This window comes from Mustela nivalis, assembly GCF_964662115.1.
Source record: "Mustela nivalis genome assembly, chromosome: 11".
NCBI lineage: Eukaryota > Metazoa > Chordata > Mammalia > Carnivora > Mustelidae > Mustela > Mustela nivalis.
This window is the reverse complement of record NC_139030.1, coordinates 100101275-100119998: the sequence shown is the minus strand read 5'-3', so window position 1 is coordinate 100119998 and position 18724 is coordinate 100101275. Positions and strand designations below refer to the sequence as shown.

General features: G+C 37.9%; 1 protein-coding gene across 3 annotated transcripts in view; it reads right to left on the bottom strand.

The window, feature by feature from the left end:
* Positions 1–727: 727 nt before the first annotated feature.
* The window catches only part of ICA1L (islet cell autoantigen 1 like), a 64801-nt gene continuing 46804 nt past the window's right edge, over positions 728–18724 (bottom strand). For 2 of the 3 annotated variants that reach the window (XM_082688905.1, XM_082688906.1), the window contains exons 11-14: positions 16452–16526; positions 10753–11007; positions 7816–7905; positions 728–2707 (exon numbers count right to left, since the gene is read on the bottom strand). In XM_082688905.1, coding sequence (XP_082545031.1) covers positions 2592–2707; positions 7816–7905; positions 10753–11007; positions 16452–16526 — 536 coding nt within the window. In that variant the 3' untranslated portion in view covers positions 728–2591. The remainder of the gene's footprint in view (positions 2708–7815; positions 7906–10752; positions 11008–16451; positions 16527–18724) is intronic. The other variant, XM_082688907.1, reaches the window with a different exon arrangement.

Sequence of the window (18724 nt, the reverse complement as noted above, 5' to 3'; positions counted from 1 at the left end):
TTTACAAGTAATGAAAGGTTTCAAAAAATACAAAGTCACACCGATCTTGTCTTAATATGCCCTGGTAATCCCGACTCACTTGTAAAGTGGTCGTAAGAAAGATTAGACAAATTTTAGTTCTTCTGGGGCTTTTCTGAGCTTACATGCATTCTTAATTTGGTAATAAAAAGGAGGAGATATTATTTTCCCCCATTTAATATAAAAACATCCATTTACTTTGAAAGAGTTCTCAGCCGCCCTTCGGTTAAGGCTATTTCTTACTGAATGTTTGATCTAGATTTAAACAAATAGCAAGCAATCACCCTTCTACTCTGTTTCTCGTGTTTTTCCTTCACTCCCTACTGAATAGGTGGTTTGTTTCCTTTATATTAGTGGTCTACATATTATATAGCCAGATTTCTGTTTCTGGCCTTTACATGACTGAACTTCAAATAATTTACCTTAAAAAAATACAGTTACCTTCATTTTAACAACAGTTTTCAATGTGCTCTTCAAAAATGGGGTTGTTCGATTTGTTGAAATTATAACTGAACTTGCTCAGACAGTTAATGTTGCTTTTGGATCAAATGGGCAGCTATATACTCTGAGAGAAAAAAAAATGTTAAGAGAATCTAAACTGAATAATAAAAATCTATTGTGTATTTTTTTTTTTTTTTTGAGGACTTTTTTCCTTTGGAAATTGAGTGCAGCGTGAATACACTGGTAGGGATTCTGGCTTGGAAAGTGGTTTTCCTCGGTGTTCAGGTGTCTTTGTTTATTTGAGATAACAGGGACTGCTTTGCATGTATGTGAAGGAGATACACAAATATTTTTGAACTAATGTATTAGTGAAAGAAAAATGGCGCAAACTTGAGATCCAAAGTTAGCATTATGTTTGAAGTGTTCAAAGTTGACAGTACAGAGTCACCATAGGTACAGAATTTAGATTGTGATTGTGGTCACAGCCCTTGGTGATTGAATCTTCTGGAGAACTTCACTGAATAAAAAGGAAGAGGTAAAAATGCTTCTGACTGAAAGTATAACCAAATAAGGAAACAAGAGTAAGCATGAAAAGACTACATACCCTTTTCCTGAATCTGTGTTTCTGATCCTCAGATCAGGTCTTTCCAGCCTATGCGATGCTGCCGCACACACGTGACCTCCTGCAGGGCTCGGGCAGCTCCGGGGGCAGCTGGCCCAGAGCGCTGTGCTTGGAGGTGGACTGCACTTTCCCCTCGCTGCTGCATTTCCAAACAATGTTTATTTAGAGTGACTTAGACATTACAAGCCATTCTCTTGTATACAATAAATAAGCCTGTTTGTTTAAAACTAGGAACACATGGAAACTATTGTGAACGCTTTCTTTAAAATGTTCCCTTCTGGAGATGTAATGGACTGGATGATAAAAAGACACCTGGAGAGTTGCCTCAAAGCTGAAGGCTGGGCAAGAAAAAAGAACAGGAAATGAAGTGATATGTATATCCAGTGGCTATGAGTTCACTGGCCTAGACTAACTTCCCTCCAGGAAGGATGACCATTTTTTCTCAGTAATCAAATAGAGCCTCAGAAGGCGTCACCCACAGAAAGGGAAAAGTGGAAAAATAAGACCCTTTCTGATTGATCATGTAGAGCCTTCTGTGACTGCCAGAAAAGAAATCTGGATTAAATCATGTCAAGAAATAGGTAATAAGTATACAAATATGTACAAGAATAAGCTTAGAATTTCTCCCTCATTCAGACAGAAGTTTCTGGGTAATTACAGGAATACTATTGCCAGTTGCTTAGGGGTCGTCCTTTCCTTGCTTTCTTTTCAGAAAGAATGTGAGTACTTTACATTGTGGTAGCAACATGTGAGAAACCAGGCTGAAGACACCTGTACAATGTCTTGAAGATTACTGGCCATTCTTGGGGATCAGGAGATGGGTTTATGAGTTTCTGCAGAAGGTAGATTTAGCAAACACATCATCCTGCTACGTTGCCTTGAAAATTCAGTAATGGAATTGAGGGGTGTCCATGATTTTCTATAAGGAAAAAACTAAGTAATATTACATTTTAGCCTCCAAGTGGAGAAAAGCACCAAGTTTCTCTGATTTCATTAAAGCGAACTGAGTTCTCAAATCTTACTCCACTTTTCTAACTAAAGACAAAACTTGGTTCTAGTGCTATTTTCCACAACAGAAAACTCCCCCTGCTATGGTTTTATTTAAAAACCACCCCCAAATCACAACCCAATTTACATGCTGTCTTCATCCACATACAGAATTGTCACAGCCAGCAAGGTAACTTACACACCTACGGCTTTCCAAATAAGCCCAATTCCTTATTTACAGAAGTACTCCTAGCTATTATTTTGACATAAATTTTGGTCTCTCTTTCAGACTCAATGGCTCATATTTTCCACATATTATCAACAGCTGCAAATCCAAGATATTAAAGAAATACTTAATCTATTCAAATGTAGTCCTTACCATCTCTTTAAAGTTGGCTGAAAACTGTTAGATTCACAAACACGATGCTTTTGTGTATGGGTTACAATATAAACTCCTTTCCACAAAGGCAATATGTTGAAAAATTGATGTCTCAAGGCCACTGAAGTGACAAGATAATTTCAGTCAGGCATTGAGAAGTTCATCATCTGAGTGTCCAATAGCATCAGGGTTTGCAAGTGGATCCAAGTCTGCAAATAGATTGAACCAAGCTGACATGTCTTGGTTACCATTGTTGGGAGCTATTAAAGAAGAAAAAACACATTTAAGAGTCTCAGGTGTTTAAAATCACATTACTATACCATTTACTTGATTTTACTTTTTTTTTTTTAATGCCATATACTTCTACTTTGTTCTCTTAAGATGCTAGCTTTTATTTTTATTTATTTATGAGATTTTATTCATTGGAGAGCGAGCGAGCACAAGCGGGGAGGGGAGGGGCTCCGGGAGAGGCAGCAGCGACTCCCTGGACTCTGGGATCATGACCTGAGCCCCAGGCTGACGCTCTACTGACTGAGCTGCCCAGGCGTCCGTCCTTGATCATTTTGAGAAGCTAATAATGCAGGTACCGTGTGGTCTGCTGAGTCCTTTCTATGTAAGTAATTTTATGTTGCTCTGAGAAATGATTAAAAATGAACAGGCAGGCAGTAATAGTTTTATAAACACAGATAATTCATAGAAGTCTCTCAGGTAAGGTTCAAAAGTAAAAGTAACCTTTGTTCCCACTTTGCAGGAACATTACATTTGTAAACTTGGTGTTTAAAGATTATAAAATATTAAACATAGGAGGAAGAAAATCCTCCTATCACATTAACATACTCAACAATTCTCATTTTGGTTTACAGTTGTTTCCTTTGTCTTGTCCATGTGCATTTTACAGATTTTTGATACATTTTATGGAGTGGATTGTGTCACAGATACAACCTCCTGTTAACCAATTCCCTGTCACCTCCCTGTGGAGACTGGAAAATCACATATGTCAATAGTCTGTAGGTTGAACTGTGGCAGAGATTTCAAGGATATACATTTAGGTAAAAGGCTGAAACTACTAAAAGAATGCACAGTGGCACAGACAGTCATCTCAGAAGGCTAGGCTGTTAAGAATTTCAATTTTTATTAAAATTCTCAGGCTTAATTTTATTAAATTGAAGCCTCAATGATTATAGACAAATAGCTTTCCCAGTACTTCTGTTTCCCAATAGTTCTTTCCCTATGTTCACTTACAGCCTCTATCTTAAATGATTAAACACAAATTTAGTTTTCATGGGTTTTAGAAAAAAAAAATGATAAATAGGCTGAATCCCAAAGGGTTGGCTGTATTTTGATTCAGCTAGTGTCAGTCTCTGATTTGCTTGGAGTTGATGAATTTTCTGATTTATTCCAGTACACAAAGTACTGGAAAGACTAGAATTCCAAGAGTCTACAATGATACATATCAACAAATTAAAAAAAAAAAATGAGGGGCAAGAAAAAGCCGTTCCATACAGTAGAATGTCAACTAATAAGTGCAGAAGGATTGAGGAAAGAGAAAAACCACCATTTGGCAATAACCATATAGTAATAAATATTTCATGCGAAGAATGCTAAATTAGTGGGTGAAACTTGGATGGAAACAAGCCATTTACACAGTTTCAAAATATTTTTCCCACAAAATATCACAAATGGAGAAATCTAATAGTAATTTTATAGTGTAGTCACCTGGGAGACACCGTCTCAATCAACTGACCAAAGTTACCATCACAAGCAACGGGACAGTTCAGACGTCATGTGCCTCCTGATACTACGGAGGCTTGGAGCACCTGGGTGGCTCAGTGGGGTAAGTCTCTGCCTTCTACTCAGGTCATGATCTCAGGGTCCTGGGATTGAGCCCTACATTAGGCTCTCTGCTCGGCGGGGGGCCTGCTTCTGCCTGCCTCTCTGCCTACTTGTGATCTCTCTCCCTCTGTAACATAAATAAATAAAATCTTAAAAAAAAAAAAAGTCACAATATCACTCTTGTTAGACTCGTCCTGCCAAAATCCCTAACCTGAATCTAACTACGAAAAAAAAAAAAATCAGATAAACCAAACTTGAAGAATATTCTACAAAATAAATGACCTCTATGCTCTAGAGAAGTCGGGATGAGGAAAGACAAAGAGTAAGGAACTATCCCAGATTAAAGGCAATTAAAGAGACTTGACACTAAATGCAGTGTCAGATCCTGGATTGGATCGTGCAAAGGGTGGGCGAAACCTCTTTCTCTTTTGTTATAAAAAAGCACAGGGGCGCCTGGGTGGCTCAGTGGGTTAAATGCCTGCCTTTGACTCAAGTCATGATACGGGGGTCTCAGAATCAAGCCCTGTGTCTAGCTCCCTGCCCTGCAGGAAGTCTGCTTCTCCCTCTGTCCCGCGGCCCGCTCATGCTCTCTTGCAAATAAAGGAATAAAATCTTTAAAGAAAACAATACATTAGTGGGACAATTGGCAAATCTGAATAAGGTCTATAAATTAGATAACAGTATGACGTTAATTTCCTGATTTTGATAACTGAATTGCAATTATGTAAAAGAATATCCTTATTTTTAGGAAAAAGATAATGAAGTATTTAAGCTTAAAGGACTATTATGTCTGGTACTTTCTAGTCTCTGAATAATTTCAGTTCAGAAGAAATTATATATATTATACACACACAGAATAAGACAAATACGATTCACATTTTGGAAAATCTTGGTGAAGTCACAGGAATATTTTTTATTATAATCACAAGCCTTTCTATAGTTTTGAAAATTTAAAAATATTGATACAATATTATAAACCACTAAAAAATATGAGTCCATATAGGGGCACCTGGGTGGCTCAGTTAGTTAAGCGTCTACCTTTGGCTCATATCATGATCCCAGGGTCCTGGAATCAATTCCCACAATGGGGTCCCTCTTCAGTGGGGAGCCTGCCTCTCCCTCTCCCTCTGCTGCTTCCCCTGCTTGTGCTCTGTCAAATCAATTCTTTTCAAAAAATGTTACTCCAGGGACGCCTGGGTAGCTCAGTTGGTTGGGCGGCTGCCTTCGGCTCAGGTCATGATCCCAGCGTCCTCGGATCGAGTCCCACATCGGGCTCCTTGCTCAGCGGGGAGCCTGCTTCTCCCTCTGCCTCTGCCTGCCAATCTCTCTGCCTGTGCTCACTCTGAGAAATAAATAAAATCTTAAAAAAAAAAATGTTAGTCCACATGGGTAAGTGGGGAAGGAGAGAGGCTGTTTGTAGCAGAGTGCTGAGGGCGGGCAGAAGCGGTGAACTGTATGGCAAGTGAATTATGTGTCAATAAGACTATTTAAAATTATGATCAAATAGCTAAGGTTTTAAAAAATTAATATATCTATATAAAGGAATATTAAACCTTAAAAGGGAGAAAATCCTGTCACATGCTACAACATGGGTGAACTGTGAGGACGTTAGACTAAATGAAATAAGCCAGTCCTGGGAAGACAAATCCTGGGTGCGGTGCCCAGGGCAGTCGCATTCATAGAAACAAACTCTGACGATGGTCGGCAGCAGAGGAAAGGGGATTCGTTGTTCGGATCTAAAGTTTCAGATCCGCAAAATGAAAAAGCTCTGGAGATGGTTCCAGCACACTATGCACAGACTTAACATTATTGAGCTGCTCACCTACACATGGCTACGGTGGTTCTGTGTTTTCTACGATAATAAAAATGCAGAGGGCGTGCCGTGGTTAGAAAATCATCATGTTTTACCACCCGTCATAGTGAAGACTAAATCAGGCCAAAAGCAACGCAGGACGCTGAATCGAAGTAGCGATTGTGACGCCGAGCTGGACTTGGGCGCAGTGTCCCCTCACAGACCACTCCGTGACTGCAGAGAGGATAAAGCAGCATAAAGTGGGAAATATTTAGGAGGAAAACTGGACCACTCTTTGGACGGGCGCTCACCATTAGTCTCGCCGGGGAGGGAGAAACGGACATCAGCTGTCGGCTGTGCGGCCCTGAGAGGGGCCGCCGGGGCTGTCCTCCAGGCAAGAATGAAGAACCTGAACTTAACCGTGAAGAAAAGCTGTGGAAACGTTTCAGGTTAAAAGAGGCCAGAGAGACCGGACTAGTGGGCATCTGAACCTAGACTCACTTCCAGTCAGAGCGCTGCAGGGGATGTGACTGCGGCAGCTCACCACGCCGGAATACAGACGCGCGATGGGTTACAGGGAGAGTATCATGTTATTACTGTCCATTTCCTGACATGTGCAACCGTACTGTGGTTATGCGAGAGAACGTACCAGTTCTTAGGAAATGTGCACCGAAGTACTTTGGGGGTAAATAGTCATGATGCGTGTAACTCACCCTTGAGTGGTGCAGAATAAAATAACAGACACACGTCTACACCAGCAAAATACGAACAGCAGATGAACCTCATAAAGGGGACACAGGTATTCTCTGTGCTACTTTCACTTATGCAATACATCTGTACGTTTGAAATTATTTCCAATTAAAGTTTTTAAAAATCAGCAGCAGTGACTAAGATTATTATGTATCTAAAATCCTGACAGAGTGTCTGTTTTCTCTGCAACCCCACACGGTAGTTACAGCACGGATCGGTTCTGCAGGTGCCGACCGTCCGGGTTCGCAATGAGTGTGAGCCAGGCCCTTGCTGAACGCCTGAATGCACTGTTTGTCAACAGGCATCTTGAACTCAAAGAACACCTTCTGCCTCCAATGCTATCACCCCTTACCAACAAACCTCAACACAAAATACAAAAAATTAAACTACACAATTGAGTTTACTATGACAAGCCCACAGGTTCTATTCAATTTTTTCCATGATGAGGGATAGCCAGGTATAACTTACATTTTATTTATTTAAATATTTTATTTATTTATTTATTATTTTTTAAGAAGATTTTATTTATTTATCTGTCAGAAAGAGAGCACAAGCAGGGGGAGTGGCAGGCAGAGGAAGAAGAAGGTTCTCGGCTGAGCAAGGAGCCCAAAGCGGTGCTTGATCCCACTGGGATCATGACCTGAGCCAAAGGCAGATGCTTAACCGACTGAGCCACCCCGCCATCCCTATGTATTTAGTTGAGAGAGAACTTGTGTGCACAAGTAGGGGGAGGAGAAGGAGAGGAAGAGAGAGAACTGCGCAGACTCCACAGCGGAGCCTCACAATCCTGAGATCACGACCTGAGCCAAAATCAAGAGTTGGGACGCTTAATCAACTGAGCCAACCAAATGCCCCTATAACTTTCATTTTATTATTAACAAAATATTTTTCTGGACACTATGAAGCAAACACTATAAAATGATACTTTTCTAAATTTATCTGCATTCAACCGATTGCTAATATAATGGCAAAGACTATAAATATATAACTTACACTTTGTTGATTTCTTTGGACTCTGTGAAGGCACTGGCTGGTTATCAGTGTGTGAAAGGGGAACTTCTAATCCCTCTTGAGAGGCCCAGCCTAGGGGAGGGAAGTAAGGAATTATCCGTTGTTAGTCAAGTAGGAAGCAGCATCAGAAAAAAATAAGAAAATGTAAAAATATCTACTGAGTCCTCAAATCTTTCTATCAGGGTGAGATTCTACAATGTAAGACACAGGAGACACTTAAAATGTATCTGCAATTATGTATTTTAGTCAACTCATCTAAGTTTAGTTCCAGCTAGAATTAGACTTCCTTATAGTTTTCTAAGTGGTTTCGAAATACAAGTTTTCTTTTTAAACAACTGCAAATAGATGAGGCACAGAAAGAATTTCTGAGGGGTTGGGAGAGAGGAAATACACCTGCCATTAGAATCTTGAAACTTTTAAGTATGTTTATATCCTTGGATTTAGTAATCCTAGTTCTAGAAATTTATCTTGAGTAAATAATTTAAGTGAAGGGAAAAAAGCACACATATGGTTATGTTTATTGTGGCATTATCTATAAAATGAAAAAGTTGTAACAGTAAGGAAGGAATTATGGGAGATAAAGGTGACAAGATATTATGCAGTCATTAAAAAGTATCATTACGAATACCCATTACTAAAACAGTGAAATGTTTGCCATAACGTGAGAAATGGTTTAGGCTATAATTAAAATGCAGCACTGGAAACGAACCTAGATTACCCTGCCTACTACCCTCCTTGAACAGAAGAGATCACGGAAAGCCCAAGTTTGTTCTTAGAGTTCCTAGAACAGAGATCTTTTAACTCAGGGTAGCTCACTTTCCTGGTTTACACTGCAGTAGAGTAAGAAGTCCTAAAGAAAAGGCTGGTGAAGTAGGAGCGGCCTGCAGTAGGAGGCAGAAGACCAGATTTTGGTTTCCTCTTAATTTTTACTGCCTGGGGATCTTAAGCAAGACACCGTTTCAACAGAGTATCAGTTGCCTGGGCCATTGCTTGGGAACATCCTGTCAGCCTAGAGGCAGGGACCAGAACAGAGGCTCTGAGCGGTGAAAAAATACCGCTGATAATGTACAGCCAGAAAAGAAGAAAAGATCCAGTGCTGCTAGCGACGCGCAAGTCAGGGAGAGAGCGGTGGGGCTGCATGTGAGGAAGGAGTCTGTTTGTAGATGGAGGTAACTATTACGCCACTGACCAGGCATATAAGAGTAACTTTTTTTCTAAAATTTTATAGTAAAACATTTGAATTATCCTCAGAGTGCCTCTTTATCAAATGAAACTGTACTTTTAGGCTATTTAACAAATTCTTACTGAGTGATTACTGAACTGCTCTTTTATTTGTTGAGCTAACTTTATGCTGCAGTCTTGGAAAGCACCAAGATAAATCACCCCACAGATTGTGCCCTTGAGGTGCTTACGGATTGGATGACATGGGATGGTCTTGCAGATACAGGATGAACATAAGTATTTTATTTATTTTTTAACTTTTAAAAATTTTGTATTTGACAGAAAGAGAGACCACAAGCCGAGGGAGCAGAGCAGCAGGCAGAGGGAGAGGGAGAAGCAAGTTCCCCACTGAGCAGGGAGCACAACACAGGACTCGATCCCAGGACCCTGGGATCATGACCCGAGCCAAAGGCAGCGCTTAACCAACTGAGCCACCCAGGAGCCCCTAAACATAAGTATTTTCATAAAAAGTACAATGCATTAAGATCCTGTTAGGTGTTGGGAACCATTTCCTACTCGGGGATGGAAGACAAGGACAAAAGGCAAGAGGAACTATGATGACAGCCATGAAAACAGAGCGCTGAGGGAGGCCAGAGGCGGGAGAAAGCACACACCGGGCAGCACGCAAGAAATACTCAGTTATTGGCGGCCACGGAGAAAACACTGGGCCGGGAATCCAACACAGGCTCAAGCCTGTGCTCCATTACTGAACACCATAAACGAACGCAGCAACACAAGAAATGATGTTTCAGAGAGATCTGAAAATTAGTCAATATAGTTAGAACATGGCTAAGTATTTTGATGTAAGCTACGAGAGAGGAGTGGACACAGAGGCACAAGTTTTATCCTGGAGCCCTTGTTTCTTCATTTTTTAAAAAAATGTAAGCAGAGTGCGGACATCAGTGTCTGCCTCTTAGCGAATGAACCGTGGGGAAGCCTGGTCCGCGACCTGGGATTTGGGCGGCCGGGTAGGAGACTCTAGCAGCAGCCCAGGAAGCCAAATAAGGCTCTAAATGCCTCTGGTAACAGAAATGGAGAGAAGGAATGTGAAACTGGAGACATGTTTTCGAAACAGAACTGGCAGTACTTAGCAACCAGTACGGCAGTGGGGAGCAAGAAGACTCTGAAGGTGCTGGGTTGGACACAGGCTGGTAGGACAGTAGGTCAGTCGAGGGAGCGCCTGACGTAGAGACAAAGCAGGTGACCCTTAGGAAAACACCCTGCCCCGCTTTCTGCCACCATCTTCCAGTCCTGCTCCCTGGCCCAGGCAGCTGCCGTGGAACTACCCTTGTCTGCTCTGAACCCAAGGGGAGAGAACACACCGAGATTTGTTAGAGGGAAGAAACGGTATCACCTGCCCTAGGCAAGAGTAGCTTAGCAGGTCAAGGGTTCAAAATAAGACCCGGATTTTCTATGTAGAGAAGACTGGAGAAAGTCAATGTATAAAGTGGGTTTGACAGAGGTGGCAGGAAAGCAGCCCTTGTTTTGCCCTTGTCGATATACTCCGGTCATGGTAATGACCGGACTACTGGTGGTAGTATTTGTTACTTTTGCATTTGATAGGTGAGACACAGGTTTTGCCTAGTAGTACCGAAGTTAAATCAATATCCTTTTTGATTTTAGCATCTACATACACACAGTTTTGCTTCACAAAGATAAATTAAGTTATGACTGTCTAAATGTTTCGTAGGCACTTACTGTTAAAAGCTCCAGCAGCATGAAGGCCAAGGTCAAAAAGCTGTGAAGGAAGGAATCGTGAGGAATGAGCAAGAGGCTCTGACCCCACAGCAGGCTCCCGTGACGTGAAGCTGGCCCCAGGGCTCCCGAAGGCAGTCTGGCATTCTGGGGTAAATTCACCAGTACTTGAAGAACCAGGACTTAGGACGTTGTTGAGAAATGAGAATTCCTTCTCAAAATCATCTTCCAGTGAATCTATCGGGAGATCTTTTACAACTGTTGAATGAACATAAAAACAGAAGGCTTCTTTTCAAGGAAATGAGAGTAGAACATAGGGAAGATCAAATTTGTTTCATTGTTCTCATACATTAATATAATTTTTGAAAGTTTTTTTTTTAATGATTTTATTTTTTTATTTGACAGAGAGAGATCACAAGTAGGCAGAGGCAGGCAGAGAAAGAGAGAGGAGGAAGCAGGCTCCCTGCTGAGCAGAGAGCCCGATGCGGGACTCGATCCCAGGACCCTGAGATCACGACCCGAGCCGAAGGCAGCGGCTTAACCCACTGAGCCACCCAGGCGCCCAATTTTTGAAAGTTTTTTTAACATAATTTATAATGAACAATTAAACTGATTGGAAGCTTATGAGAAATTATTTCTAATTGGATAGTCTAGTCTCTAGAAATTGTTCCATGGACACACATGAGGAAACATTTATTGAAGACAATCTATTAGAAATCTTGGACTAAGACTTCTAATGGTATTTGAACTAAGAATCATTTCCTTCCTACCCTCCTTCCAATTCAGCACAATGGAAATTCTACTCTACACCTGTGAGGCCAAACACACAAGGCTCCCTTCTCCCCCTAGTTATGTTCTTAGGAGAGGGAGGATGTCAGCATTTCATATCCTGTTCTCAGTTACTTGGCTAAGTCTGGGCTGTACAGTCAAGAGGTGGAAGCTCCCATTTGCCACCCAGATAAAAAGACCACAGTCATAAGATGAGACTCTGATTTGAGTCACAAAAGGATGGGGCGGTTTGGGGAAAAATGGATAATCATCCCCAAATTTCTTGAAAACATTAATGTACTCATTCATCAAGCTTAATAAAACCCATGCAGAATCAATATAAAGAGATCTATATCTAGATACATCATAGGCAAATCACTGAAAGTCAAAGATAAAGAAAAAATCCCCCCATTCATAAATGGGAAGAATCAATATTGTCCAGCTGGCCATTGACTCCAAATGAATTCAACATAATTCATATTCAACATAATTCATCATCCATTCATATAGGAATTCAACATAATTCCTATCAAAATCCCAGTAGGCTCTTTTGGATAGAGATTGACAAGATGATTGTAAAATTTTTATGGAAATGCAAAGGAGTTAGAATGGCCGAAACAGTTTTGAGAAAAGAACAATCCTGTGGGACTACTACCACCAAATTTCAAAAATTTCCTATAAAACCACAATAATCAAGACAATATGGTTCTGGTCAAGGACAGATATACAGACTAGTGGAACAGAAAATAGAATCTAGAAACACAAACTTTTTTTTCTTTGGTCACTGGATTTTAACAAAAATGCCAAGAAAATTCCATGGAGTAAGAAATGTTCTTGCAGTAAATGGTCCAGGAACAACTGGATGTGCATATGCAATAAACAAAAAGCAAAAATTAAAAGACATACCTCACACCATAAACACCAATTAACTCAAATTGATCATAGTCCTACATATAAGAGCTAAAATTATAAAACTTCAAGAAGAATACATAAGAGAAAATCTTTGTAACTTTGTGTATGAAGAGTTTCTAGACAGGATACCAAAAGAACACATAAGAAAGAAAGTAAGTTGAACTTTATAAAATTTTTAAAATTTTGTTTTAAGAGGCAAAATTTTTTTTTCTTAAAGATTTATTATTTATTTATTTGACAGAGATCACAAGTAGGCAGAGATGGGGGAAACAGGCTCCCCGCTGAGCAGGGAGCCTGATATGGGACTTGATCCCAAGACCCTGAGATCATGACCCGAGCTGAAGGCAGAGGTTTAACCCACTGAGCAACCCAGGCACCCCATTAAGAGGCAAAGTTCAGAAAATAAGATGACTAGGATAAAATATTTACAAGTTATATGTCTGACAAAGAATTTGCATCAAGAATAAAGAAATCTTGCAACTTAATAATAAGGTAAATAACCCAATAGGCAAATAGCCCTGGGGCTAATAATACATTATATGTTAATCAAAAAAATTAAAATAGGCAAATAGGTCTTCATAGATTTGTCAACAAAGATATATGAATGGCCAATAAACACAGGAAAAGATACTCAACATCATAAATCACTGGAGAAATGCAAATTAAAGCCACAAATTGAAAGTACTAAAATGTACATTTTAAAGAGACAACACGCATGTTGACAAAGAAATGGAAAAACTAGACACCTCATTCTTTGCTAGTGGGAATGAAATGGTAGTAGAGCCATTTTTAAAAAACAATTTGACAGCTCCCTAAAAAGATATACTCAACTTACCACACAACCTAGCAATTCCATTCCTAGGAATCTAACAAAGAAAAATGAAAGCTTATGTCCATACTCAGAGAAGTATTTGAATGATCATAGCAACAATATTATAATAGCCAAAAAACATAAATAATCAAATGTTCATCAACTGGTAAATGGATAAACATAATGTGGTATATCCATACAATGGAATATAATCATGAATAAAAAGTAAGGAATCTTGGGGTGCCTGGGTGGCTCAGTGGGTTAAGCCTCTGTCATTGGCTCAGGTCATGATCTCAGGGTCCTAGGATGGAGCCCCACATTGGGCTCTCTGCTCAGCAGGGAGCCTGCTTCCCCCCTCTCTGCCTGCTGCTCTGCCTACTTGTGATCTCTCTCTGTCCAATAAAAAAATAAATCTTTTTTTTTTTGTTAAAGTAAGGAATCAGAGTTAGCAAAATGCAGCATATACATATAATGGAATATTCAGTCTTGTAAGTGAAGGAAATTCTGCAATACACCACTGTATGGATGAACCTTGAGGACATTATGCTAAGTGAAATAAACTAGTCAGAAAAAGACAAGTACTGTATGATTCCAAATACATGACATACTTGGATGTCAAAATCAGAGAGACAGAAAGGAGAATGTTGGGTGTCGGGCTGGGCAAAGGTGGGGGGGATGGGGAATTATCATTGAATGGATACAGCCTTTCAGTTTTATAATGAAAAGAGTTATAGAATGTTGTTGGTGATGAATGTTGGTGATGCTTGCATAATATTATGTATGTAATATCGCTGAATTGTACACTTAAAACAGGATGGTAAATTTTATGTGTATTTTATAATTTAAAAATTAAGAAAAAAAAGTAAATGAACTACTGCTGTATGCAACATGGATGAATCTAGAAAAACATTAGGCTTAATGGAATACACCGAAAGCCAAACACAAAAGACTACCTTTTGTACAATTTTAGTCTAAGAAAGGGAAATTTATAGAGATTAGTATTCTTCTAGGCCTGAGAGTTGAGAGTGAGGATTGTAAACAGTATGAGAGAATTTTTAAAAATATTCTAATATTCAGTGTGGTTATAGATGCACAACTCTATAAATTTACTAAAAATTGCTGAATTTTGCATTTAGAACTGGTAATTTTTAAAAACTTATTATCTCCATAAAGCTGTTAAATAATCAAGAGATTTTATACAAGTCTATGCAAATAAATCTGACAATCTAGACAAAATGAGTTATTTGAGAAAAATAAAACTTATTAAAATTGATCCCAGTACATAAGAAAAGGTTAAACAGACCAATTTCCATAGAGAAGAAAACACAAAAAGGTACCAGGCCTAAAGTTTTCACAGGGAAATCAACAGCAATGTACAAATAGTAAATAAAATATCAGCAAATTAATGCACAATGACAAAGCTGGACTTATAACTGGAATGCAAGGATGGTATAATATCAGGAAACCTATTAATACAGTTCATCATATTAACACATTGAGGAAGAAAAATAATTGCTGGCATAGATACTGAGAAAGCTGTTGTCAAAATTCAATGACGATTCCTCATAAGAACTCTTAAGAAATTAGAAATGTATGGATACTTCTCTAACATCATAAAACATACACCACATATCAAAAGCCAACATCCTAATTAATTCAGAAACATTACAGGAACTCCCATTAAAATCGGGAAATGCTCACCACTATTTAACATCATTCTGGAGGTAGTAACCAGGCAATGAAACCAAAGAAATCAATTATAATAAAAAGAATTGGTAAAGAGAGAACAGGATTATCTCTGTTTGCAAACTACATGTTGGTATACCCAGAAAATCCTAGACAATCAATGATAAAACTAACCCAAACTAAAAAAATTCAGCACGGTAGCAGCATATAGTATTAACATGCAAAAAATCAATAGCATTTATGTGCACAAAACAATAACCAGTTAAAAATATAATGGAAAAGGGGCACCTGTCTGGCTCAGTTGGTACACAGCATGCAACTCCTGATCTCATGGTCGTGAGTTAGAGCCCCATATTGGGCATAAAGATTACTTAAAATAGATATATATTACACATGTATATGTATTTGTATGTAAAACACATATATATACACATATATATGTATATGAAAGGTATAAATATACATATGAAAAGAAAACCTCATTTATAATGGCAACAAAAAATATAATACTTAGAATAATAAGAACTGCTTAAATCCTATATGAAAAAAGCCTATAAAAGATACACAAGGAAATTTTAACAAATAGAAAAATCTCCCTTGTTTCTAGGTAGGATGTCTAAGCACTATCAAACTGTCAGTTTTCCACATTTAATGTGACCACAATAAAAGGAACAATGAGCCTTTTTATGGAGCTAGACAATACAATATAAAGCTTATGTTGAAAAATAAACATGAAAGAATCACTAAGAAAATAATGAAAATGATACTAGCCCTATCAGATGTAAAAACACAAAAGAAAATTTCTGTAATTAAAACAGTGTGGCACCGGTACAGGCACACATCAAGGAAAAATAAAGAGAGTCTAGAAACAGACCCAAGTACGTACAGAAATCTAGTATATGAGTGGGAGTTATCTCAAATTCCTATGGCAAAGACAGCATTTCAAAAAAACAATCACATTTAAGCCATCGCTAGTACCGTATGGCTAAAAAAAACTCCAAGTGAGAGATATAAATGTAAAAAATAAAAGTATACAAATACTAGAAGACAGCATAAATAAACTCTAACTTGGGTTTTACATATGACAAAAATCAAGATCTAATAAAAGATTAATAAATTTGACTACATAAAATTATTTTTTTAATTTTCATGGCAAGAAACAACTACATGAAAAGACAAAAGACAGGTAACATAGTGGGAAAAAAATATTTGCAACATAAAGATATTCAAAGTAGTATTTAGAGTGTCTACAACTGCTGGATGACAGAGGGACACCAGAGAGTGAGACAGACACTGTCCTTCCAGTCCTCACAGTTACACAGATCCATTTGGACAAGAGCTCAGACATATAAAACAATAATGACTTAATTTCCATTGATATGTGCTATAAAATAGAAGTAAAGGGTTGCATCCCTGTGTAGAGACCTATACAGGTTTTAATGTTAAGGAAATAATTATTAAATTAAAACTGAAGAATTTTAAATAATAAACTATCCATATATATAATGAAATTACCATTTCTTACCATTTTCAGAATGAGAAAACTGAGGTGCTTCAAACTCTCTTATTTGAAAATGCTTTTCCTTGTAACCTTCGGCTACTGAAACAAAATGACATAAAAGATAAGCTGAATAAGTAGAAATTTAGCATGCTTATTTACTATAATATTTTATAATAATCTGGCCTAAGTGTGCAATTGACCACATCAGTTTATAATTTGTATAAAATGGAGATGTAAAAATTTAAAGAACTATATATAAAAATCACATTTGTGTGTATGAGTATATATATATGTGTGCATACATGTATATTTGTGTGCATAGATGGTTCCTTACAATTTTTTGACTTCATAATGATACAAAGGAGATAATCAGTAGAAACTGTACTTCAGATTTGGAATTTGATATTTTCCCAGTCTAGTGAGACATAATACAGTATTCTCTTGTGATGCTGGGCAGAAGCAACGAGCTGCGGCTCCCAGTCAGCCATGTGATCACGGGATAAACAAATGATACACTTAACAATCTTCGGTACCCATAAGACCATCCTGTTTTCAGTTTCAGTATTTGATAAATTATATGAGATACTCAATACTTAATTATGAATTAGGCTTTGTGGTAGATCATTTTGCCTACCTGCAGGCTAACAGAAGTGTTCTGAGCCAGGATAAGCTATGATGTTCTTATGTTAGATATATTAAATGCATTTTGACTTATGATATTTGCCTTTTTTAGGTATAGAAAGTAAATATCTTATGATATTTTTAATTTTAATTCCAGTATAATTAAAATACAGTGTTACATTAGTTTGAGGTGTTCGACTTATATTTTCAACTTACGATAGGTTTATCAGAACATAACCCCATCTAAAGTTGAAAAAGATCTGTAATACAATATGTATAATTCACACAAAAAAAACCTTTATAATACCCATAAGTATGCAGGTCCTTTGTTACATCTCTGTCCCCTTGAAAGTATAGTTTTTACATTCCAGGTAAACTGGTACATCTGCTATGAAAAACAGTATAGAGGTTCTCCCCAAAATTAAAAATAGAACTACCAAATGATTCAGCAGTGCCACTTCTGGGTATTTTATATGAAAAAAGAAAAAAGAACCCAAAATCCACTACCTCAAAAATATATATGTACCCCCATGTTCACTGTGGTATTATTTACAATAACCAAGACATGGAAACAAACCAAGTGTCTATCAGTGGACAAATGGGTAAAGAAAATGTGGTGTGTGTGTGTGTAAAATATTAATCAGCCATTAAAAAATGAGATCTTGCTATTTTCAACAACATGGATGGACTTATAAACATTATGCCATGTAAAATAAGTAAGACAGAGAAAGACAAATACTGCATGATCTTGCTTGTATGTAGAATTTAAAAAACAAAAAGACAAAAACCAAGCTCACAGACAGACCAGATTTGGTAGTTGCTGGAGGCAGGGGATGGGGGAAGTAGGCAAAATAGGTAAAGAGGGTCAAAAGGTATAAACTTTTGGTTATAAAATAAATAAAAGATATGTAATATAACATGGTGACTAGTTAATAATACTGTATTGCATACTTGAAAGTTGCTGAATGAGTAAATCTTAAAAGTTCTCATCACAAGAAAAATATTTTCTAACTGTATGGTGATGGCTGTTAACTAGACTTATTCTTTCACACTGTAAGAGTGAATCACACTGTAACAGTGTGATTCTTTCACACTGTATACAAATATCAAATCATTATGTTATAAATCTGAAACTAGTATGTCATTTATACCTCAATTAAAGAAAAGTTTTCACATTCCGAAGCCTAGCCCTTTCCGTGTGTCTAATTCTGTAACCTCTGAAAGTCCATTTTATATTTTGTCCTGCTTGTTCTCCATGTCTCTGGACAACAGATATTTAATTTACCTGCATAGTTGTAAACAACTTCTCCGCATTCCTCACCTCCACCAAAGTGAGACTAGTAGTAATTTCATATGAAGGCAAAGATTAAAAAAATGTGCTAAAAGACAGCATACCCCCAAAGCTCTCCAGGCAAAAAGTTGTTTATAAAAAAAGATCTTCAAGTTTGGGGTATATACTGAGACAAGTTATGCCCTATCATTAATCTGGGATCCAGTTTCCCACATAATTCATCTGTACCTCATCTGCAACCCGATATAAACACAGGCCTGGAAGAAAGAAAGAAAGAAAGAAAGAAAGAAAGAAAGAAAGAAAGAAAGAAAGAAAGAAAAGCCAAAAAAGCCCAAGATTTTGACATCTTCAACTATATCAAGGACACCTTTTAAAAAGATAATGA